The sequence below is a fragment of the Dermacentor silvarum genome, chromosome 1 (genome assembly GCF_013339745.2).
Source record: "Dermacentor silvarum isolate Dsil-2018 chromosome 1, BIME_Dsil_1.4, whole genome shotgun sequence".
In the NCBI taxonomy this organism is placed as follows: Eukaryota; Metazoa; Arthropoda; class Arachnida; order Ixodida; family Ixodidae; genus Dermacentor; species Dermacentor silvarum.
Window position 1 is genome coordinate 46,481,009 of NC_051154.1, and position 25,398 is coordinate 46,506,406.

Consider the following 25,398-nt stretch of genomic DNA (forward strand, 5'->3'; position numbering starts at 1 on the left):
CCTGAAGCCAGCATGTTCTCTTGGTTGAATGAAGCCAAGTGTTACCCTGATTCTATTGGAAGTTTCCTTTGGTAGATATTTTATACAATACTGAAAGCAAGCTAATGGGCCTATAAATATTCAATTCTTTAACGTCTCCCTTTTTATGAATTAATATAGTGTTGGCATTCTTCCAACTCTCAGGTACACGTGAAGTCTTCAGGCGTTGCGCATAAAGGGTCGCAAGCTTTTCAAGTATAATATCCCCTCCATCTTGGAACACATCAACATTTGTTCCATCTTCTCCAGTCGCTTTTCTCCAGTATGTCTTTCAAATCCCTTCTTACCTCATTGCTAGTTACGAATGGCGCTTCTTTGTCTTGTTCGTCACTTCTTCCAATCAAGGTTCTGTGGTTGCTCTCCGTGCTGTACACGTCGGTATAGAAGTCCTCTGCTGCCTTTACTATATCGTCGAAATGGCTGATGACATTACCATGCTTAAATTTCACTGCATACATCTTACTCTTTCCTATGCAAAGATTTGGTAGATTTCATGTTTACCTCATTTCTTACTGCCGCCTCTCTTTCCAACGTAATTTCGAATATCACTTACTTTCTTCTTGTTTATCAGCTTTGACGGTTCGGTGAATTCTATCTGATCTCTTCAGTTACATTTTCACGATATTTTTTATATTAGGTTCTTTGCTACTTCAGAGGAGCTTACCTACTTGTTGCAGCTTACCTACTTGTTGCCTTGATGACTTACCTGCTACTAGAATTGCTGCTTCTGAAATCAGCCTAGTTACGGTTTTATTCATTTCCTTTTGTGATCGTCTTCTTGTTCTAAAGCTGCATGTTTGTTTGCGAGCCTATGATCACTGCCATTCACCCTACCTAACACTTCTACATCCTGCACTATGCTGTGGTTGGCACAGAATGTGAAATCAATTTTGTTTTCTTATTAGGGCTTTTCCAGGTCCAGTTCCTGTGAAAAAGGTATTCATTATTCAGAGTCGATTACTTTCCATGAAATCTACCAACATCTTTCCTCTACTATTCCTCGAGTCGATGCCGTTTTTGCCAATTGCATGTTCCCCAGCCTGCTTTTTCCTCACTTTTGCATTGAAGTCACCCTTGACTGCAGAATACTGAGATTGCACCTTTCTCATTGCCAGTTCCAAATCCTCGTAAAGTTGTTACATTTCTTGGTCATCACGACGATGGTGTGTAGGTTTGTACTACCTTTAATCTTTCTCCTATATAGAGTTATTACGATGTCTGCTACCCTTTCATTAATGCTGTAGAATTCATCAATGTTGCCCACTCTGTTCTTATGAATTAGAAATCGTACCCCGTATTCTCTCTTATGTGGAAGACTTTTCTAGTCTAGCAGAGGATGTGGCCGTTAGTCAGCAGTGTATAAGCTTCACTAGTTCTGCTAACCTCACAAAAGCCAGTGATATCCCAGGCAATGCCTGATAATTCCTCAAAGAGCCCTGCAAAGCTAGCATCGCTTGAGAGGTTTCCAGTGTTAAACATTGCCAGGTTCAGTTTACAAAATATGTCCAAACCTATTGGAGCCTTCCAAAATGCTGGCATTGTTTGCTGGCATGTGTTTGCTTTTTCACCCCACCAACTTCTACATCTAGCTGTCCTTCCTTTGGTCTCGTAGAATTTTTAGTCCTGGTGCATGCAGGTATACTTGTGGCACACATAATTGACTGGATGTTGACTTTGTCATCACCAATATGCCATGTACCACCTGCTGGGCCTGTTATTAGCGCTAAGGCATCTTTGCATGTGTGGGTTGGGAACAGTTATCCCTGCTCCACATTCACTGTAAAGAGGCTACAGGTTTGGTTTGACTCATGCTGTACGATGCAAGATGTTTCCTTATGCTCAAACTGCTGTGTTCAGAGATCGTTCCAGAGCTGAAATTTCAACGAGTATGTGCAAGTATATTTCAAGAGCTGGTTTACAATTTCAAAAATGAAGCTGTGCTTATTTTTAGCTACCATTTCTTTTTCATGAAGACATGCATAATCGATGTAACATTGCTTCTTCCAAGTATTATCTATGAATGCTATCCAATGGGGTAGCTCAGTGGCTATGGCACTATGCTGGTTATAATGTGTAGAGAAAAAGAGGCCTTGAGAAATATTGGAAAAGAAAATAATGGTGAATTGGGGGGGGGGGGGGGGGGGCATTTAGGTATTCTATTGCAGTGAGAAAGATGAAGAGCAATGAGCACACTAGAAAGACCAATGTTGGCAGCGATCAAGGTGGGCAAACAAGGGAACTCTCAGGTTGGAGCCAACATTTTGACGGGGGGACTTGTCTTTGCACAAGACTTCAAGATCTTGACAAAGACAAGAGCCCTTGTTGTAGTCTTTGGCTCTAGCTTGAGGCTTCCCTTGTTTGCCCTCTGTTGGTCAGTTCAGGTCTGTCTTCCTGTAAGCCCTTTGTCATGAGTGGTAGTGTTACTAAGATGCATCTCGTGCTTGCGCCTACTTCTGTTTACAAAGTAATATTTAAAAGAATACTGACACATTTTTTTTTGCTTTAATAAATAGCTGTCAGCTACGTAGCAAGGGTATGAGGCCACAATTCCTCAAATGCACAACAAACCATCACTTATATAATCTTTTAATGGGACAAATTTAAAACACAGCCAGATCCCATAGAAAGGATTACCTCATGAAACAGCACCCATAAAGGTGCTGTTTTGTGGTATTCTTTTTTTGTCCAGACAGCATGCGCCTGGAATCTTCTTCTGCCTGATGTTGTACTAATTACATCTGTTAATGCTTTTTACCACGCTTCGAGTGTATAAATACCCTTCCATAAACTTTTGTATTTAGAATGAAATCTCCCCTGCTGTAATGACTTATTGGTGGTGCAGGTACTGAATAAATAAATGCAGTGCACCTGTGTTGACTAAGTGTGGGTGGGGCAGTGATCACCACTGCCTGCTGAAAAATTGCTGAAAAATTGTATAATGGGGAAGATTAGGTGGGAAGGGTGTGGCGTGTTCTGACAGAAGCGTCAGCAAAGGACTATGCTTACTCGATGTCAAATGTGAAGTGCAGAGTGGAAGAGGAAAGAATGGCTTATGTGGCACACACCATCTTTCGGCAACAGGGTCATTGTGTGGTTTGTGAGCACTGGAGTTGTTGACACTGCACCACGCTGACTGATGCGCGCGTCAATGGTCCGTGATACCGCAGGAAAATTACCTCGGGATTTTGTAATGCAACGAGACTCCCTTGTCAGCGGAAGTTATGCAACGAAGCTGCACTGATTTTGACCTGCATTAAGACTGGTTGCATTAAGCCTGGTTGCATTAAGCAATATTCATTGGTTGTGCATTCAATGAATTCTGGCGTCGTACTGTTATTATGGGGTCTGCAGCGATCTAATAAAGCATAAAAAGAGAAATGCAAAATTTTTGTCAGTACTTCGTTAACACTGGCAGCCCATTGTGCTAAACTCTAGGTGCTACGAAAATTTAAAATATTTCCGTGAGACAGGGAAGGGGCTGCTACTGTTGGTTGGATGATGATGACAGCGATGAAGTGGCCCTTGTGGCTGATGTAACCTTGTATATAATAGTAATAGTTTGTAAATGCATGCTATTCCCATAACATCAAAAATGTGGAGGTGCTGGGTAAGGCTGCCCTGCATGCCGACTTCGTCAACCAAGCACAGAAATTCGAAGCGACGATGGCGCAGCAGCCCCTTCACTGTCCCGTAGCATTATGTTCTTAAAATGAACATAAGATTTCAATGTGTAAATGGCTGGTGCTGAAATGTAGAACAGTAACCTCAAGTGAACAGTTTCAGTGCAGTGTACTTTATGTTAATCAAACTTGGACATGGTCAGATAAACAGTTTTCTTTCACTCTTGCCAGAGATGTGGTGCCAGAGATGTGGTGCATGTGAACTTGCCATTTGCCCAAACATGCCTTATAGGTAGTCTGGGGGGACCATATAATGAGCTTATTGTGGAAATGTTTGATAGTAATGACATTTCTTATAGTGATCTTACAGCAGTTTACATAAGGCATCCAGCTGCAGTATTAATAAAAAATTGTCTTTCTTTGCTAAAACTGCCTAAGATTGAATGTAGTTATGTGATGACAGTGTGGAAAGTGGGCTGCTGTCTGACGTGCAGGCTTGAAATGGCAACATGAACTTGAACTTCAACCAGGCAAGACTAAATATTAGGCAAGATCATAGGTGAATTTGAGCTGAAAAGGGACAAAATTGTTGAAATATTTATAAAAAAAAGTATGTGAGGAAGCAAGAATGCAAAAAAAAAAAAAAAAAAAAGCTACTACTTGCTACTATCTGGGTTGCAGTTCTCACTTTATTTGATCATCACAGTGTCAATGTCCACATCACAGTAGAAACATTTTGCTTTTATAAACTTGTTCAAGGCACATTTGGCCCTTCAGAACTGTAGGAAAAAGAATGATGAAAGATCTACAACATATCTTGCACTTGTACATAATGTTCTCTGGCCATGCGTGGGCTGGGCGAGTGTTGTGCAGTGAAGTTGCGCAGCATAACGGGTATCTGAAGTACAATGGCTCTAGGCATACTGCACAATGTGCCCTTTCTGCTGAACATTATTACACTGCCCATGTCAGTGGTGGGAGCTGGTAAGTGAGAAGGATGCAACATGTTTGGTTTCCTTGAGAGCCAGTAGGTGTAATGCTAAACAATCTGGCTTCATTTGATCATGCATTCAGAGTCTGAGAGCTACTTGTCCAGTCTGTTACCTACAATTCTTCGGAATATTTGTGTAAAGGTATGTGGGGGTAGTTTGTAGTGTGAAATGCTTGGGAGTGATTAGTGCATATGGTTATGAGTGGCTGCAATGATAAACATGTGACGCAACTGATACTTCCTTGGTAGTGCACATGTTGTTTTTAGAATTGCATTCTTGTCACTTTTTCTTTGTTCTCTTGTATGTAGTACATTGTGCCTTAATACTTCACGCAAGCTCACCTCATTTTTAACCTGTAGAAATTGCTCTAGACCACGTTGATCTTTTTTCCCTCCAGGACGATGGAGAAGGTTCGAATGCTGTGTCTACGGCTGGCGAGGCTGTAGCAAGCACTGACTTGGAAGGTGGTCAAGAAGCTACTGCCGACTCGCTTGACAGTCCTGGCCGCAAAGACATTGGCTCTGATGACGAGGACTCCGATGAGGAACTTGAATTGATTCCACGATTAAACAGGGATGGCCTTGATAGCGACAGTGGAATTAATGAAGGCATACGTGGCCTGGAAGATGATGAACTGGAAGATGGTCTTGACGACGAGGAGGAAGATGAGGATTGTCTCAAAGGAGAGCGTCAGCAGGGCGATGGCCAGGTATGCAGGGGTGTGCATGGGATAGTTGTTGGGAAAGACGCTGTACATGAGAACGTGTGTTGACCTGCTTCCTAGTGTGGTGTGTGCCTCACAGACCCACAGGCGCATGTCCTCTAGCTTGTAGAGAAGTGCTGTTCTGGACTAATTGGTGCAATTTTTTTTTAACGTGAAACAGTGCTGGGACAGGATGAACAAAGGGTCTGCACGCTGTAGTTTAACACATAATTGTCTGGGACCTTAATCTGTCATGTTTCCGCACTGTTTCATATCCCCTAGTCTGAACTGTTGTGCGTCAGGGCTCTCTTCGGCACATTGAAAAATGCCATTGATTGTGTGGCTTGCTAGTCTGCAGTAATGGAATTGGACATTACTATGCGGTCTGCAGTAATGAACCATCCCTAACGTAAAATTCCGAGCAAGCGCCCCTCCGCGTGCAAGAGCCCCCTAACGTCATTGCTAATTTCCAAATCCCCCCCTCCCCCCCCCCCCCCCCCTGCTCCACGCCCTTACTACGCCCAGGCAACACTGGCCAGCCACATTCAGTGCACGAAAATAATGGAAAATTCGGCAATTCACACCTGGGTGCGGGGCGAACCGCCGGCTGACGGCGATTCCTGCACACCTGTACACCGTACAGAGGATTTCCCTGCGGCACGTCAATGTGACCACTCAGCGACAGAGGAGTAGTCGCGGCTACGCTCTGGCGACGCCTGCAGCTTCGCCGCTGATCACTCGCCACCGTTATCGTCGCCAGGCCTTTTCCGGTTCACTTCGAATCTGTAGTTGATGGCGGTTAAGAATGAGCCACCGACGCTCCCAAGCAGCCATGTTTTGTTACCGTTGTTGCTTCTTTACCCTCTCCTCACAATAATTTCACACGAAGATTGTGATATCTGCGGCACGGCCAGCTGCAATGCGAGCATGGCCGAGCCGCGGTTCGCTGTCCGCCGTCGGTAGCCATGCACAGCAGCTGAGCTCGACTTTTATCGTAACTTCCGTTAGCACTAAACGTTTGACCGTGGACATCGTATTTAATAAAGTGAACATTACGCGACACTTCACTCTAGTGGACATCATTTTGCCTCGATAACTTATGCTCGTGTCGCCGGTCGCGTCAACGCACCGGTGCTGCGTCGATGCGCTATTTCTGCAGTTCTTTCGATGGCTTTGAGAGTGATAAACAGCGCTAACAAAACTTTGGCTTAATAAAATAAAATTTTAATTACATTCTCGCGGCTTTTTTTTTTTTTTCTGGCTAGAAAATTGTTGCCATCTTGAATTTTGGTGCCGTTCCGGAATAGCGCTAGCTCGTAGTTTTACGGTAGCTCTAGGGAACCCCACGCTCTTCCCATCCCCACCTGCTGAAGCTCCCCTCTCCTCCTGTTTTTGAGTCGCCATTTGGCATTTTGATTGTGTAAGTAGTTAGAGGCGCCAGCAAAAAAGTTGAATGACTATGAGCTGCCCTCGATGTCAGCCCCTTACGGCTCAGGAGAAGCTGAATATCAGCGTCGCCGAAGAGGTAGGGAACAGAGCCGCTGGCTGAAGATATGATGTAGACAAGTCATGCATCTGCAAATGGAAACTGTTTTTACAGATTTGAGCGTTGTTGTTTGTAGTCATATCTGCATTTCCGCAGTTTTTTTTTTTTTCCCGGCAGTTGTAATAGTGGGTGTGGATTATACGTGTAGGCGGGTGGGTCGTACATGGAAAAATACGGTGACTTTGACGATTTTATGTAATGCGCTTGCATCAATTAAGAGATGGTTAGATGTTTCAATTTGTGGTACACTTGACAAAGGCACATTCCACTTTTTGTCCCATGTTGAATAACACATTGCATTTGCTTCCAGTGTGTGAGAATAGTGCTGGAATGTTGCACCTTGCAGTTGAAGAACTGTCCTGATGCGTCCTCACTGCATATAGGGATTTTAACAGACCATAATCTGAATAATTGTTTTGTCTTATATTGTCTTGTAGTTAAGTTGAAAGCTCGCTGTTAGAGCAGCTATACTAATATCAATAGTTGTGTTGAGTATGTATTTTCTTGCAAATTTGAAATAGTTATTGACAAAGCATGCAAGAAACTGTGGTTGGTCGCTGTAAGGAGGGAAGGCGATTCAATGTAAACTGAGGACTGCTTATTATCAACGTTATTCAGAAAATGTATATGCATACCTGCCAACTCTCCGGAATTGTCCGGGAGCCTCCCGAATTTTTCTCGCATCTCCCGTTTGTGCGAACGCGACCTCAAATCTCCCGAAAAGGGGCCGCCACTTGTTTTTTTTTTATTATTTTTATTTTTTTCCTTTACGGCCTGTAATATAACCATGCGGAAAAGCGGCGCGGGAGCAGTTCGTCACCAGCATGCACCGTGAATCGTGGTAATGGCCGCCGGCACCACGAACGCGAGCAGCCGACGAGCGCTGCCATATTTCGTTTTCCGGATTGGCTAGTCTCACGCTGAGTCGAGCGTTTTTAGCAATGCAGTCGTTATATGACCGTGAGTGCGCTAGGCTTCAGTTGGCTTTGTCAGGTTGTCGAGTGAAGTTTCACTCGACACTTTCAAAAGCCAAGAATAAGTAACGTATTTTTCGGTCTATAACTCGCACCTTTGTATAAGACGCACCCCTCTCAAAACGGTAGTTTTTCCGGAAAAAGACGCATAAAAGTCGCACCGGTGTATAAGACGCAGCTGTTCGTTCGATAAGCGATTTAAAAAAAAAAAAAATTAGTGACGTTTCACTCGGTGAACGCGGGTCACGCGCAAGCGTATGAGTGGGATATTACTCCAGGTGCATTTCTGCCGTCGTGGCTCCCGCGATGTTCCGTATGAAGTCCTAGGGCGATAACATCGTCGCCGCGCCCCGTATGCTGTATGTGCGAGTGAAAGCCTACGACTGTGAGCCGAATCGCGCACAAGGGAGGAAAGCGGGGAAACGCGCTAGGGGGGGGGGGGGGGGGGGGGGGGGACTTGTACTCGGGTAGCAACTGCGTAGTTTGCGCAGAGCGGCGCGTGCTGTATCTTGATAGCGATCTGCAGATGCGACGACTTGGGGGTCGGTGGTCGACTCGCGGTCGTCCTGTTTTGGACTGCAAAGGGTTCAAATAAATTTTTTTGCATATATTAACAGGTGCAACATGATATGCAACATGAAGCTAATAGGATGACCAATAGGCTGAGTCATTTAACAACAGTGTAAATGTGTGTCAGGATGCAGGCATGTGTAGGAAGCGGCTATTTGGGTGGCAATATTTGTGCAGATCCCATACACTGTGTTTAGCAAGGCATTTTACAGTACCTGGTCATCCAGCATTGTTTAAAGTTCCGTAAAGCGATACCAGGTGCTCCAACGTGCTTGTGTAAATTGAGAATCTGTGTGTGGGTCGCGAGCGTACGTTGTGGCCATGTTGAAGATGATCTTATGGTCGTGTGACACACCCCGTGAACGAGGCTGCCTACGCTGGGCCAAATTCCAAAGCCAACTTACCAGCTTCCGAAAATAGCCCCACGAAAGCACGCACAATTAATAAGAGGCCTTCTGGTGTGCCAGCAAACGGCGGTCGTGGTCCAAAAACCCGAGTTAGAGCTCATTGTCAAAACGCAACAAAATGTATTCTTCAAATGAGGCAGTTACATACACTTTGGCTGGGCACATCACAATGCACTTCAGATGGGTGTGAACAAAACTCTGGAAAATAATTAATGACAAGCACTAAAAGTCCAACACGTACAGTACAGAATGAATCGGAACACAAAGTGTCCATTCGTATTCACCTGTGCTAGCGTTGAGCCAGACGATCTCGGCGTAGCTCGAGACAAATCTTGAAAAAACTTATGGAAATACAGACGCTTGGAACTCGTCGACTAGCTTGCCGGGGAATCCCCTTCTTTCGCAGACGGTCAGTCTTCATGTCACATCTCTTCACCGGCGCGGTCTGATACCCCCTACTGATTCCCGCACGGTGCTTCTTGAACCTTCTGACGGAGTCATGCTCCCCTAGCATGACTAGGTCTGAGAGGGTGTGTCGGCGCGCACCCTCCCTCTCCTCTCCGTTGATCACATTGGCTGCTGTTGGCGTATGCGCTCTCTTTGCCTAAGTCAGGTATAATATGTTCCTACTCAGGCACTACTGTGGTGCTAAAAAGAAGTAATTACTGAACTGCCATAACTAACTGATCAGCCTTGTCAGCATATTTGTGGATGGTATGGCTTTTTAATGGTGACATAGTTATGAATTCTTGATTATGCAGATGGGCATTGTGGTTACAGTGAACCTACTGTAAGCGATTAAGCAACTTAGATGGGCAAGTAGATTTGGCGATTGTCCACCGTGCACTCTTTCTTTGTCCCGTCCTCAAACACGCTGTTATAACCATGTTCCATTAAGCTGCTGCAAGTGCCTGAGCCACAGGCACATCTTCAGACGTCTCTGTAAACTGCAATTTAAAAAATCAGATGTAACTGATGGTGTTGTTTCTTTTCAGGAGAGCGTTGATCCCTCCGATGTCCAAGATAAAGTTTTGGACTTTGATGAAGACAAGCGCAACCCTCAGTACATCCCCAAGAAAGGCGCATTTTACCAACATGATGACCGCATGGTGGGAGATGAAGATGCATCTGAAGTTCCAGAAGAAAAAAATGAAGATGACAAGTGAGTAGCTTATTGTGGTTGCCTTATTTTATGTGGTGTATGACAGCCTTGCTAGCAAGCATAATATGCCACAGTTTATTAAAGGGGACCTTCAGTGCTTTCAGAGAAAGGTGTAGAACGTAACTAGGGTCCTTCGGTTTTTTTTTAAGGGTAAAACCAGATAACTCCCGATTTTTTTCTCTCAAAGAAGTTTATGAAAATCCGGTTAAACACGATTTCTCCTGAAGATTGCCCTTTCGTAAAGGATAGTAATAAATGCAGAAGTTAAAAAAACAAACTAATGAACACTGCCTACCTTGTGTGAGCAGTGGTCAAGATAAATCATATTATGCATATACTGTAAAACCTCGTAATAGTAGCGGAAGTTGAAGGGGGACCCACAATTACATTGTTATGTCTATTACTTCATTATATCCATTATTGCATATACTGCACTATGAATCTCTCTGGCGATTTAAAGGGGAATTTCTGTTACTTCATTGTATATTTTTTGTTATATCCTGATTTGTTATAACGATGTTCGACTATGTAAACATAATATATGCCTTGTTTTGCTTAACACTCGAGTGAAAACCGGCATGTGTAATATATTCAGCGGCTGCTAGACTTGAGTGAACAAAGACTTGGTGCTTTTTTAGTAGCTGTGTTTACATAAATGTTTCAAAGGCTACATTGCATTTCCCACCCGTCGTATACATGGAAACAGCGGTAAAATGATAGCAACAGAATGCAGCGCTGACATTGATGTGCATTGCAAACGATAGCTGTGACATAGAGAGGACACTTATCCAACAGGGAAAATTGTCTCTCCAAGTATGTTACGTTCAAAGAAGGTTGACTATTTCAATTAGTTGGTATTCCATTAATTTTGTTGGAAGAACGGCAGGAACCACTAAAACAGGACGACAGACAAGTAGAACAACATAGGCAATAATACAGCGTCGATTTTCAGGCGGCAGCGAGCGATTGCGATAGTGCTGAGCCACACCCTGCTATTCTCTCCTGCATGACCAATGTAAATCGTATGACAGAAGTTTCGGACACTGTATGGTGGTTTGCTCGATTGTTTGAACATATTGAGCATGATGTCGCAGAAATGGCTGCCATGAACAAAGTTCATGGCAGCCGCTATAAGCAACCAAGGTCGCTTATCCCCCACCTTGGTTGGCGAGACGATTTCGCGGTTTTGGGAATGCCGCAGGGCCGCTACTAAGATTTTGGTCAACTCAGCACCAAACAGCAGCTTGCACCACGGGATACTGAAGAAGCGGTGCTGGTTAGGCCTAGCTCCATTGTACGGCCATGACAAAAATTCGCTGCCAGCAGGCTGTCGCGGCAAGGTGGTCGTAAATATGTTCGGACCAGTAAACCGCCTCGGTGATTGGGCGTGAGATCACAAGACTGGCGGCCGGAAGCCGGGATTGGGTCTGTACAGGGGCAACAGGCCGGCAACTACCCCGAAGACTTTTTGTTTGTTTTTATACGCTTATGGATGGAACGGCGAAATCTCACTTGTAGGCAGAAAGCTACAAACTGAATTCACGCATTAGAGCCTAAGCTGACAGAATTGTACAGTGAAAGGTCGTGCGCGCATATCTGGCACTGCGTGACAAGCGAATGAAACGCCTCTGCGGTCTCGACCATCGCGATATATAAATAAATGGTATATCAGTGAAGCACAGCACTAGACATTCAGCAAATCTTTCATACCGCTAGCATTGGAAAATCGACAAGATTATTTTACTGCTAAAGTTCATGTTTTTGAACAGCTGTATTATTTGGCCTTTTTTTTTTTTGCGAAAAAGAAAAACAAATCGGTCGGCGACTGTTTTTACCATAAAGTTTAACACTCAGCTTGCTAACTTTCACATTCATAGGTGAAGACTCGATGCAAAGATGAACCCACCACGTGATGTAGGTGATTATGTCGCACGTTAGCCTAGAAGCCTGGCAGAGATGATAGCAGCTGCACTACAGCCCTCTCTGGGTGACATTCCTCCGCAATAAGCTACGTAAATTTGGGGAAGGGGGCCTGTGTATAGACTCTCACCTATGAATGCGAAATTATCTTACCGAGTGCCAAATTTGATGAATATTTCAGAACTGAATCATTCTTGAAGAATCAAACGAAATGAACTTGTCTTTGGATTGATCACGGAAGTTTTGAATTGATACTTATGTACCATAATTTGTGAAATAAAAAGGAAAATTTCTGTTTGCAAGCTGTACATGTTTGCAAGAACTGTGTCTGCCAAAGCACATAAGCAACCTGTGTAAGCAAATATTTGCGTAGCTGACATTACATTTATCAAAATTACTGGTGCTCGAACTTTAGAGGACTCTATAATATGGAAAGTGAAAATTACTTTCATTAATCCTGCTCTGAAATTACAATTTACACCTACAAAATACATTTTTGGCTGCTCCAAAAGCTACTCCGAAATGGCATGGGCCAGTAGCATTACTGCTAATTTGCCAAACAGGGGTAGTTTGAGATGGAGAATGCGCATTTTAGCGGCGCATGTAAACTCGAGCATATCGTATCAAGAATTATGGGAAAGCATTCACTGCGGGATGACAACCGACCAACCAACGGGCGGTGGCCGCTGCAGCACGTGATTTCTTTTCACTTGTGAGTACATTACGTGCGTAGAACAATTGTCGTCATTGTCATTAATAAATGACATTAACATCGGTGAGTTACTTGATTCACGTCATTAAGTCTGGTTTGAGGAAAAAAGCCGAGATGGCCACATTCAACTAGCACTTGACATGGCAACCGCTGCTGACACGCTGGAAAATGTTATTATTCTGATGCAATACGGTAAATTTGTCCACGAGAACAAATGAAGGAGAATCTGAGGAATATAGCCGTCACCTTATGGGTATTCTTGGTGCATTTTACAACGTGACCACCAAAGCAGGCTTATCTGAAGTGGGAGCTCTTTCAAAATTGACAATAGGTGTCGTTGGTTTGCAGGACAACAAAATGTGAATTCATGTATCACAGTACCGGAAATGCTGCCAACAATCACTTTCAGCGATAGTATCACTTTCATGTGACGTAGTACACGGAGCGTTGTATGATTCAGGCTGTTTTCCTCAACCAGCCAATCAGCTCAACTGGTTTTGCTCTACCAGCCAGTCAGTGTTCCAGCATTCACAGCACAGCATGGAGTTAACCGAGAATGCAGCAGGTGTAGCTTGGGACATTTTTACTGCAGAGTCTTTTCATTGCCTCTTCTATTCATGCTTAAAGGTTTCCTTTATTTCACTGTGTCTAAATACTCTCAAGTGCCTGCTGCCATATTTTGGAAGTTATTAAGTGTGTTCCTTGTCTATGGCAGGGGCGCTCGTCGGCAGAAGAAGCTTTGGCATGATGAAGGTGTTTGGGGTCATGACATGTACCGTGAGGAGGAGCAGGGTCCTAAAACAAGTGACGAGCTTGTGAGCATCTATGGCTACGATATTCGTACAGAAACGATGCCTCCTAGAGCTCGGAGACGGCGACGTTATGGTCGTGGCCCCAACAAGTACCAGCGCAATTGGGAAGATGAAGAGGCTTACACCCCCCGGTCAGGGTCAGGACGTGGTGGAGGATTACGTGGTGGTCGCAGGACCAGAGGTGGAGGCCACATTGGGAACCCTCCATTCCGTGATGAGGACTTCCCCGATCTGAACTCCAAGCCTTCGAATTCTGAGAATTCTGCTGCTGTGCAAGTGGAGCGGACAGAAGTAAAGCCTCCAGCCAGGCCTACAGGGTTCAGAAGTCCTAGCTCACCTGGAAGCAGCAGTTCCCAACAGGAAGAATGGGACCACACAGTCAAGGGCTCCGGAATGGCCCACCGGGGTTGGGGCAAGCGTCCTTCTCAGCCTTCAAGGAGAGTACCAGATACGCCGCCAAGGCAACAGGACAGTGAAGTCAAGGAGAACGCTTCATCAGGGCATCGTACCAACAGGCCTGCACCACGGTCACCAGTGAAAGCAAATGAAGTGCCCGCCATTTCACCTCCTGCGGGCAAAAGCCGAGCTGCGTGGCACCTGTTGACTGAGCATGAACGAAGCAAAAAGGACTTCGAGACACTCGAGAAATTTGCTGCAAAAGTGGAGCTTCAGGACGGTGAGCTGAATTACTCATTTTCAGTTGGGTATTGCATGTGACATGTCACTCACTGTCATGAGTTTCTTAAAGTGCTATATTCTAATGCACGAGCAGTTTCAAAATGTGTGTAATGTTTACAACAAAATAGACTAATATGCATCATCCGCCTTGTAACCTGCACTTGTTTTTTATGGCAAAATAAAAATACAAAGGTAATAAAGCGCAGTTAATTCACGTATTCAGAAAAAATGCTACTAAATTTACTCGTGTAAGGCCCGCCCTAATTTAAGTCTTGCTTTGGAGTAGTGCGAAAATATTTTCAGCATGTACCAGCATGCAGGTACACATGTAGCTGCATGCTGGTTAATTTCTGCTAGCTGCTATTAGATGGCACTAGTTCTGTTGACACTGGCATCATTGTTACCATCAGTATATCCTGCCGGATCATGCGGCATCACAGAATACCTGCAGGTGGCATGATGCATCGCACTTCCTCTTCAACAACCAGCTCTTCAGCAGTATCAGTGGTACTACGGCTCATTTAGCTGCATCTTGACTTTAGGTGCATGAAAAGGGTATTGCTGCAAAAAGTGTCTGCATGGATATTGAACGTATGGCATGCGGTTTTGTTCACGGCCTTTGTCAGGAGCTTCAAGGTGACAGAATCTCAAGTAGTATGGATGGCATGGAGGATGACTAGCTTTGGGAGGGTGCCGATGAGGCAAGCTTATCAAATGAGTGCTGTGGAAGTCACGAGGGCAATTGATCACAATTTCTCACAGTTGGTTGCCAGTGGTTCCGTTATTCTGCATAATAGTCCAAGGGCTTCAATGAGTAGCCGTCAGGCTGCCTCATGTGAAGCTCGCACCCTGTAAATAATTCGAAAGAAAAAAACAAAAGTGAGGGCCTTGAGGCCAGCCTCCATGCAGTGAACTTTCGCGATGAATTTCACGTGACGAAAAATCCAGCGAGAACTGCCGCCGCATATTCATCACAGCGCACTCCATGCAACCTAGAGCCGGCGAACGCCGGCGATCGTGCAGCTTTACAGTTGCCGACCGATTTTCTGGACTTCACGGGGACCGAAAAAGTCCGAAAGATCGAACAGTCCGAAAAACTCGTACACTCTAAAAAAAAGAAAATTTAGTAGGCTTGGAGTGGCATAAAAAAAAAAAAAAACTTGAATAATGCCCTGCCTTATACTACGTTTGGAGGTGATCATATTTGCTTGGATTTGCGCAAGACTGACGTCATTTCCACATACAGTTGACAACAACGTCACTGCGTTGGCAATCTCCACTAGCGGAGATCGCCATTCAGGTCGAAGAAACGAGCCCCGTTACTTCGCACGTGGCCTCTGCGATCAGCTCCAGCAGCGCGTCATTTGCTCCAGCCTTCCCATTCGTGCAATGGCGTGCTGCCGGAGTTGATTGCAGAGGCTACGCTTCGCACCACTTGGCTCTCGCGAAGGCACAGGAGGTGGCGCCGATTACAAAAATGCGAAGCCGCACTTGCTCCGAGGCACGCACACCACGTGCAAAATAGCACCTGAACAAAAAAAAAAAAAAAACGGATTTCGCTAAGTGGTTTTGACGATAGTGCTGACCAAATAAAAGAAATGTGCTGCCCTCTAGAGCGTTTTATCAGCTAAGAAAGAGTGGGTATGGCCTCCGAGATGAGAGGATGATGTGCACTCGTGCATCTCCAAATCTTGGATGCTATACAGCGGCTCACTGGTAGCCAAGCCTGGGCAAGCCAGCGAAAAATCCAACATGGCGGCCTTCAAGACCGGGTAGCGTGGCTGGGAACGAGTGCTTTAGTCCGGAAAATCGAACTTAGGAGCGTAAATTCGTCCGGAAAATCGGTCGCAAAAATGCATTAGCTCTATGGGAACCCTGACGGTGCATTTATGAAGTTTGGAATATCCAACAAGTCCGAAATTTCAGAGTCTGAAAAATCGGTCGGCGACTGTGGTGCGGTCGACGCACCCCGTGAGGAGTCTTTGTGGCCAGACGAGCTAGGCTATGAAAGTGACGTTGGCGAATGAAAGCAGAAGGCAAAAATGCGCCTAAACTAATGTGTTTACACGTAAAATAAGGCAATTGACCAGAAAAAGTGCGTACATAAGTGTTTGCTGTTAGCCGGAACCCAATTAGGTTGCAACTTTTTTTATACGCATCATGTCGGTACTTCCCCGATACTATCCTTCATCTGTGACCCGTGTTTGTTAACGGCTCGCTCCGCTGGCACACAGCTGAGTTATTCTCCCGTCAGCTTCCGCCTTCGAGCCCACCCTGCAATCGAAAAAACACTCAAAGCTATTATGTGACAGACATGGCAATCATTCGTCGAAACCGTCTTCTGCAGCCGAAAAAGAAGTTGCTGCTTTTAAAAAAAACAGAAGCAAGAAGCGAAGAAGACTTTTCCAGAGAAAAAGATCTCGACAAACCCAGCACGCGCCACGTAACGGTCACCCCTGTCGTCGCGCCGTAATTGTCGCCACGTGGAAGTGATTTAGCCCCCCCCCCCTTTAGGCGCCACACAGGTGGCACCTATTTTGACTATTGCCATTCCGCTGCGTCGTGAGAGCTGGGCAAAGGGTATACAAAAGGCGCGCACCGAAATGGGGGTTCCCGTACGTTGCTTGCGAGGAGGCTCTCTTTTGTCTCTTGAAATAACGAGCTGCCCATATGCTGCACCTATCCCGGCCCCGGCGGCCGCATTTCGATGGAGGCGAAATGCAAAAACGCCCGTGTGCTTGCGTTGTAGTGCACGTTAAAGAACCCCAGGTGGTCAAAATTAATCCGGAGCCCTCCACTACGGCGTGCCTCATAATCAGAACTGGTTTTGGCACGTAAAACCCCAGAAAGAAGATATGCTGCACCTACGCGATGCTTCAGCTTGCATTTTTCTCGGATGTGCCAGTGATCTACACCCTGCAAACGGCAATCAAATGTCTCTCCGAAACACGGTGGCGTATGCAAGGTATCATGTTGTGGGTGCATCATCGGGAAGTGAAGCCTCTAACTTGGGGGTTCTCAAGCACATTCATTACAGGGAACCCTGCTATGCTCCATATGTGCCAAGGAACCCCCCTTCCCGAATTAAACCCAATTAAACCGAATTAAAATGTCATAACCAAGTGTCGAATTATTTATCAAGACAACAATAAACAAATGCATAACTACGTCAACACGCTTTTATTTACTCAATGAATCATCAAATCTTGTTTCTCTTTAGCACAAGAACATTGCGGAAGCTGAAATTCTCATCCTCTCATGACTGATTAGCGCTAGCAGCGGCGAAGGCCTCGCAACATCCTTCGCGGCGCTGATCTTCATCTGAGATGCGCTTTGCACCAACGCTCGCACATCCCGAGTATTTTTTCGCCAGTGAGCTGCTCGCCAACAAATTGTCCGTCCATCACGATGTCGCCGGTGCTCTTCATCTTCGACAGTTGTGCACTGAGTCAAAGCGAAACTACTGCTTGCCGCAACCGCTGCGTACGAAACTGCAGCCGCCATCACGCGATCATGGACAGCGACCTCGCGGTTCAGAAGGCAGGCGGCCGACACGCGCACCGAGTGAAAACGAAACTACTATTTGCCGCAACCGTTGCGGACGAAACAAGTGCGGTGGTTGTTGACGCGATCATATACGGCAACTCGCACTTATGAAGGCATGCGGCTAACTGCCTACGTGGTGTTACGCGCAGCGATAAACGCAAGAATAAAGGCTTTAAGGGCACAATTAGGCACGAAGCGCTCCGGCGTTGCTGTCAGTCACGTACCGCTTCATTTCAGTTCTACGCTAGCGCCATTCTTGCTCTTCTGCGGCGCGCATTTGCGGTGCTCCGCGCATTGTATACGTGAGTGCGCATGCTATTGGCACCTACCCTATCTACAAATAGGAGAAATGCGCAGAATTAAGTGCGAAAGCTTAGGCATACTGCCAGTTCTCAGAGGTTGGGTGGCTACAAGCTGCTTGCGTATTTATTGCGCAGTTTGCGCATTGCTGTTAAGCACTGTGGTGTGCTTTTTGACACTCGGGCATGGGTAATGGAGGTTCTTTGGATTGAGCGCACCTCGTGTTCGCCGTTTTAGCCACTTGTTGAGCGCGGGACCAGGGAAAATTTATCAGTGGCTCGCGGAACCCCTGGGTTCTGCGGATCCCACTTTGAGAACCCATGCTCTAACTACATCGTGTAAACAAAAGAAGTAGTGGCCAGATATTATTCACTAGAACATTGAGGCAGGACAATCAACACGAAGGAGAAAACGACGCTAGAAACAAGCGCTTGAAGCAAAGGTAGCAAATAGCCGAACAGTAACCAAGTGTCAACAACCAAAAACTCCCGACGGGTGCTCGATGGAAGCCAACCCCTGTGCTATGGTCCGATTGCTCCATGCTCTCTACCGTGCCCTACGACTTCCGGTGGCGGCGGTTCGCTGCGCGGTGAATATCTGGAGGGAATGGATCGGTAGCAAAACAGCCAGTTTTTTGACGGCGGGCGGCCGTCGCCGAGCTGCCGCACTAAGGTGTTTTGGCACTTGTCTAAGGTGTTCACTGGACACTGAACACATACAAGGGCCCACTTTAGAAAAAATATAATTTGCCAACACTCGCTGCTTGGCTAGTTGGTAGATAATTGGTACCACAAAGGATTGAACTGCAGGAAAGGGAGAACTGAGGTTTTGCTTCTTTAACAGTTGTGTTAGGTACTTTTTCTTGTGTCTGCCAATTCTTCAAAAAACCAATTCACTGAATTTCTCGTAACTTTTAGCTACCTGACTTGCTTTTTCTCTCGTGCTTGAGGACACTGTCATGTTTTGTATAGTATTTGCATTAGCCAGTCAGTTTTAAACATGAAGCTTAGCCACTCCAGGCAGGTAACAGAAATGGATAGTTGCATAAGTAGTGCTGCTGCTCAGACAATTACTGATTTTCTTTTTTCTTTTTTTTATTCGCTGAAGCTTAGTTCTGCTAAAGAGCTTGCAAAATTTTTTTACTGCGTTAAGTGCTTGATGCCGATAGTAAAGCACATTGTTTCCCTTTGAGGTTTTATGCAGCAGAATGAAGTTATTTTCTTACAGTGCATTTAGCACTTTGCTCAAATTAGCTATATTTTAAGCTGAGGAATTTGTCCACAATTAGCATATCTCACTTCAGAAATGGCTTTTGCTTCATGTGCACAGTTTACTTTGTATTTGAGGAAGAAACTTCATAGTTAAATTGCTTCCTGTCCTTCTTTTTCACAAACTGTATCAGTGCAGGAACTGTGCATGAATAACAAGGCTTGTATTCATGCTGTTTAAGGTGATGCAGCAGATTTGAAGAGGAGCACAACAGCTACAGTGGCCCCAAGAGGAGGACCGGTTGTAAGCACAGAATCTGCAGCCAAACCAAGGCGTTACTCTTCATTGCGCCAACGGCCCCTTGTAGAGGTATGGTTGAAGCATTACTTAAAAGATTGTAAGGCATTTATTATTATTGCTTGCTTCAGTACTTTAGATTAGAGATATAAGTATTCCCCCAGAATAAACTTACATTAAGTGATCAGGCAAAGGCGACTTAAGTATGTATATGGGTCCCAATGCCTGATGTCATCAAAATCCCTAATGTACGGTGTGCATTGTGGCAAGTGTAAGTGCTTTTATCTTGTACTTTGAAAGGGACATATGTAGCAGTGCAGTTTTATGAGAATTGTGATGGCTTAGTGGCTATCTGAGCACAAGGTCACAGGTTCAATTCCCTGCCATGGCAGCCTCATTTTTATGAGGGCGAAATTCAAGAATGCTCGCAAGATTTAGGCGAGTTTTAAAAAAGCCAGGTGTTCAAAATTCATCCAGAGCCTGTGTGGTTTTGGGACATTGAACCCCACAATTTAACTTTGTATAATTTAGCTGCTTTTTCCTGTAACAATTGGTTTCACATTTAATACAAGAGCCTTTGTAGATTTCTTTAATTGCATAACTTATATGCTTATCTCGCTAGTTCTTGTTACTCCCTTTCCTTCCTCCTGCTAACATAGGCCTGTACTTTGTGCATTGGTTCTAAAGTTCAAGCGTGTTTCTGAGGGCTTCACCTTTAGTGAACGCATTTGTGGTGAACTAGACTCCCTGAACCACAGAGAGGGAGTGAAACTTCTATTACTGAGGCCATGCATCAAAACCCAGCCATATATTTCCCAAGCAAGGTCTTCTAACTGTGGTTTGAAGGGCAAATTTTTTTGAAAAGTTTTGGACACCACATTCTGCCCTTCATTGTTAATAAAATGGTTCTCGTGCACTGAAAATTACGTCACACGCGTTAGTTTGGGAACATATTTCTCAGCACTATAACAAGCTATAAATTTTAATAGAAACTGGGGTGGCTTAGATTAGCATCTGGTTCATTGGAGCGTATATCCTCCTAAGACTCCTTGTACAATACATTGTACGTTGCCTTCTATATATTTTATAAATTCACTCGCAAGTGATTACGCAAAATATTCATTCTGGGTATAAAGTACGGTGTATGTGGAACTGTAAAGAAGTGGTTTACTAATATTCTTGTCATCCGCTTTCGAGGAATTTGACACTCAATTGATCTAGACCACTGTGTTCCAGACGGCCGAAAGCAATATACTGAACGCGCCAGCAACATGGCAATGTACTATACACATAGTTCCATTTTCATCTCTGCGTTTAAGCAGCGAAATGTAGTTTTTACCATAGCCAACATGAGGAGATGAGATGTTCACGTACATGGAGACAGTTTTTGGCATCTAACCGTGGTATTTAAATTTTAAAAAAATGTTTTTGAAGTTCATAACATAACAGTAGACAATAAAAACCACCTTGAAGAGCGATTATCTCACATATTTGTGTTCGGGTCTCAAAAGGATATGTACCAATATGTTCTGAAAGGTTCTTGAGGGCATGTGGAACTGTAAATAAGTTATAACTAAATATAAGTTATCATTCTCATGAATCACTGGTTGGAGTGTGATTTTTTTATAACCAGAAAATATGTCACATATATATTTCTTTTTTTATGTATGTGGCCTTCCTCATCCTGTGAAATCAATGTTTTGAGAAAATGTTTTATCTGACCAGGCTGCCCCCTACGCTGAGACAGCCGTGGTTGCCCCCCAGCTGCCTAATACACAGGCCCCACTACCAGCGCCGAATCAGCCACAGCCAGCTATTTTGACTGCTGCGCATTTCCAGGGGCCATATGCACCATATCCTGATGGCTACAGTGAGTTTTTCTTTTCTTAAATTTATTTCTAGCCATTTCTCTTAAAGGGCCCCTAAACCACCTCAGATATTTTTTGAACATTTCTAGTAAACACGCGCATCGAGTTCAGAATGCCGTCACGATCAACCATGCCAAACGCTGCAGCGCTACGCGCCGCGGGCGCGCCACAAAACCAAAAAAAAAAAAAAAAAACAATGCTTTCCTCCTTCCCTCGCCTTTCCGGTAACCCCAGCGGTCGTCATGATGTCAGCAGGGGGAATCTGGTGATGTCAACGGCGGAAACGATGTCTATTGGTTGAACAAGAACCTACGATTTCCGGTTTGTCTGCTAGCAGGTACGCGTGCTCCCTGCTCGTCCTCGCCGTGTTGCTCGCTTGTGCGCGCTTGCGCATCGGTAATTACAGCCCGCAACGCAAGTGCCAAATCGCTCGTGTTCCAACACAGTCATGCTTAGCGGTCTCATTAGCTGCGCTAACAGAGGGCGACAGTGTTGGCCTTTCAAGCGTGCGCACAACACAGGGTCCATAGCGGCACGCTTCGCATAACACGCACCGGCACCGCAGCAACAGCGGGTAGCCGAGAAGCGCCGAGTTCACGTCCACGTTACCGGCACGCTAACTCGCCGCATGCCGTTTGCCATTCGCGGGCTGCCGTTCGACAGCGGTTTTGCTCGCGAGCGGCGAGATTTCCTTGCGTACGTAGAGAGGATGAGACCGGGACTCATTTGTGCGGCAGCCTCACCGCCGCTGATCGCTCGACGGCGCCGATATCGTCGCTAGGCCTTTTCCGGTTCCCTTCAAAGCTAAAGCGGACGGCGCTTCGAAATGAATTACCGACGCTCACAAGCCGCAATATTTTATTATCGTTGTTATCGCTCTTCGCAATAATTGTACACACAGAAGAAAAATACGCTGGTATTAGCGGCGCCGTCGGCTGCGTTGCGAGCACAGCCGAGCCGGTCGTCTCCCGTCGGTAGCCGTGCACTCAGCTGCAGCCGATGTTTTCGTTGCCGGTGGCAGAGGCGCGCAGCTTCGCGGTCGTGCCCGTTGATCGTGCAGCGGGCGGGGCGCCGGCCAAACTGTCTACTTTGGGCACCTCTCGCGCGGCAGACTGGAGGCCGTATCGTCGTCCATACATGTGGCGCTAGCATGGCTAGCGTGGAAGTGCCTTAACCGGAAGTAAGCAGTGTTTTGAGAAGCGCGTTGGCGATGACGTGTGTCACGTGACATTTCGAGCAGCACTCGGCGAGGAGGGGAGACCAGCCGATGAGGAGAGTAGCGAAGGAAAGAGCGAAACGAGCGAGGGCCGTTTTTCGATCATCAAACGCGTAACTCCGCTATTACGGCACCATTTCGAAAAATTCTGGCGGCTACGTATTCATTGTAGAGTCGTGCACAACTGCAACACCATAACTAAATTTCGACCTCTGGGTGGTTTAGGGGCCCTTTAATAACAATGCACATTGCACATGTTCTGTATGCAAAAACATGCCACATGCACAAGCGGTGCCATTCTGCCTGTAACACACGCGCACGCATACACACACACACACACAATGCTGGCATGTTCCACCAGGCAAATTGAAGCATGCCACACTGCTATGGTTATCACTGGTTGTGACTTGCCGCAAAAGGAAACCAGTAGACTGCTTATAACGTAAGTCACCGGAGTCGCGAATATCCGCAGTATAAGCGGTACCCCACTATAACCAAAGCAACAATTTTAAGGCCCGCACATATGCATAACATGTGCACCTAGCCGCCACGCGTATGCGACAGTCGAGGAATGCGGCTAGAACGTTTGCATTCAATTTACAGTCGAATCTCGTTAATTCGAAATAATTTACATGGCGGTGCCTCCGACCGGCATAGCTCCGGCACCGCCATAGAGTAAAAGCTTAGGAGAGACCCCCCAATGTCGTGCGCGAACAAAAAAAAAAAAAAAAAAGGGGAAAAAAAATGCGGCGGAAATTTCACCCTCTCTCAAATGGCAAGGTCGCCGATTCTGCGTTGCGGCGGAACATGCGTGTACATGCCGACGTCTCAGCCACGCTACCATAGCCACGCGTAGAAAATGGCAGTGAACCCTTCTTTCTCCTTTATGCTTCCTCTACTTTCTAGTCACGCCTTGACCTTGCACGCTGCAGCTACAGTGCAGAGGAAAGCAGCGGCGGTGTCCCAGGCCGGCCAACGAAACTGCCCACGCCAGCAAATGCCCGCTTCCTGATAACGGCAGAAAACGAAACTTCGGGGTACTGGCGCCGGGCCGGCTGGAGCGGCGGCGGGCGCGCACGGTGACAGTCGAAAGTGAGGGAGCTACGAGGGAGGGCGAGGGGAGCCACTGAAGCGGCGGATTTGCCGAGGCGAAATCCGCTTCCCTGCCGCCCTCCTCCCTCACATTCCATGGTCTCCGCGTGCGCCCTTGGCTGTGCTGTGGCGGCGCCGCCCGCTCCCTGAAGTTTCGTTTACTGCCGTTATCGTGAAGCGAGCGTTGGCCAGTGTTGGCAGTTTCGTGGCCTTCTCTCGCTATGCGCGCCGTGATATTTCACGACTCGCACTCAAGATTCTGGTTTCAGCCTCACTGGCTGTTCGTTCGCACCACGTGCCCTTCTCCTCCGCTTCATCTCTTCCTCGAGCACTCCTTGGGGCGCCCGTTTGAGGGGAGCGTTCGCCGTCTCCGCTGACTTCCGTACTCCCAGGCAGCCGCACTGTAACCGGTATTTCGTTTCCCGCAACTGCGCTATAAGCGATACGTGTATACATGGAGTGCTATGGGAAAATTAATGGGAGTCTGAAAAGACCGCACTATATCCGGTCCTGCACTATAAGTGGTTACGTTATAAGTGGTCTATACTGTATTTCATTGTATTGTAAATTACTTTCATACACAAAAGTGTCTTGCTTTCTTTATTGTTCAGGTCATACAGTGGAATCTTGTTGATATGATCTTCACAGGAACCATAAAATAAAACGTATCATCCACAGCAAGCCCCAAAACGGAGCAAAACAGGCTTAACGAAACAAACAAAACGGGGGGGGAGGCTACCCTGTAGACCAAACTTTTTTATTTTTTAAGATATCCGGATGAAACTTCCAGGGTATGTTCACACCACCAAACTAATAGGAACTGCAAAGTTTCATGAAGATGTGTTGATGAGTTCCAGAGTTATTGAGGTCTAACTAGGTGGTTCATGTGTATGCCTGAGGAAGAGCCTGGAGAAATCCCAAGACGTAGTGGGAAGCTTAAATTCACTGTGATGATCCCTTGATAGATATCCCCGGGGGCTACAAAGCCCGTTTTTTCACCGAGAGCAAATGCACGGCGGAGAGCAACTGCGACGTCTTTCATCTGGCAAGAGCCCGTGGGGGGATGGGAGAGAGGGAGGGTTGTGCTCCGGCACCAACTGTGTATTTCGCAACTGGGCATAAGGGGACCTGGTAACTCAATCTTGTGTGCTAAAGGCGGAAAGCGGGAAGGCAGTGCGGGAGGGAGGGGGTGCGGCTACTACTCTGCCAGCAACTACCTACTTGCTCTTTTTGCGGTCGTGCGCTGTATCTTAAAAGCGATCTGCAGACGGCTTATAGTTTTGTGCACACTGTGCTTTTGTCATTCAGTTTCCGTTGAAGCGATAGCCTGCATGAAGACCGATAGACCCTATGACCAGTAGCCACCTTCGCTTGCTGTTGCTGTTGCGCTTCTCACGCAAGCGTTTCGACAGCGACTGTCCGCTGTCATCGAGTATGATGTGTTCATGTTTGCTTTTCTGCACTGACACCATGCTTGTTAATTCAGTTAATAAGCTAATGCTTCTAAGTTTATACGGCCAATAAAACTACTATCCTTACTCCGTTTAGCTGTCTACTAATTTGCTATCGCAACTGATGCATCACCTTTCGGGCGAAACTGTCTTTTATTGAGGAACTTTGAAATAGGTCGTCAGCTTTAGCTTAACTTTTTTTCTTTTTTTTTTTCAATGTCCGTGTCACCTTTACTTGGGAGTGCGGAGAGCTGCGAGCATGCGCTACTCTCGATGGAGGAGAG

General features: G+C 46.0%; 1 protein-coding gene across 10 annotated transcripts in view; it reads left to right on the top strand.

Annotated features, from left to right (window-relative positions):
- Positions 1–25,398, top strand: part of LOC119462122 (protein CASC3-like) — a 103,769-nt gene that overhangs the window by 21,448 nt on the left and 56,923 nt on the right. For all 10 annotated transcript variants that reach the window (XM_037723470.2, XM_049667490.1, XM_049667498.1 and 7 more), the window contains exons 3-7: positions 5,049–5,360; positions 9,847–10,013; positions 13,361–14,133; positions 19,432–19,559; positions 21,213–21,357. In XM_037723470.2, the coding sequence (XP_037579398.1) occupies positions 5,049–5,360; positions 9,847–10,013; positions 13,361–14,133; positions 19,432–19,559; positions 21,213–21,357 (1,525 nt within the window). The remainder of the gene's footprint in view (positions 1–5,048; positions 5,361–9,846; positions 10,014–13,360; positions 14,134–19,431; positions 19,560–21,212; positions 21,358–25,398) is intronic.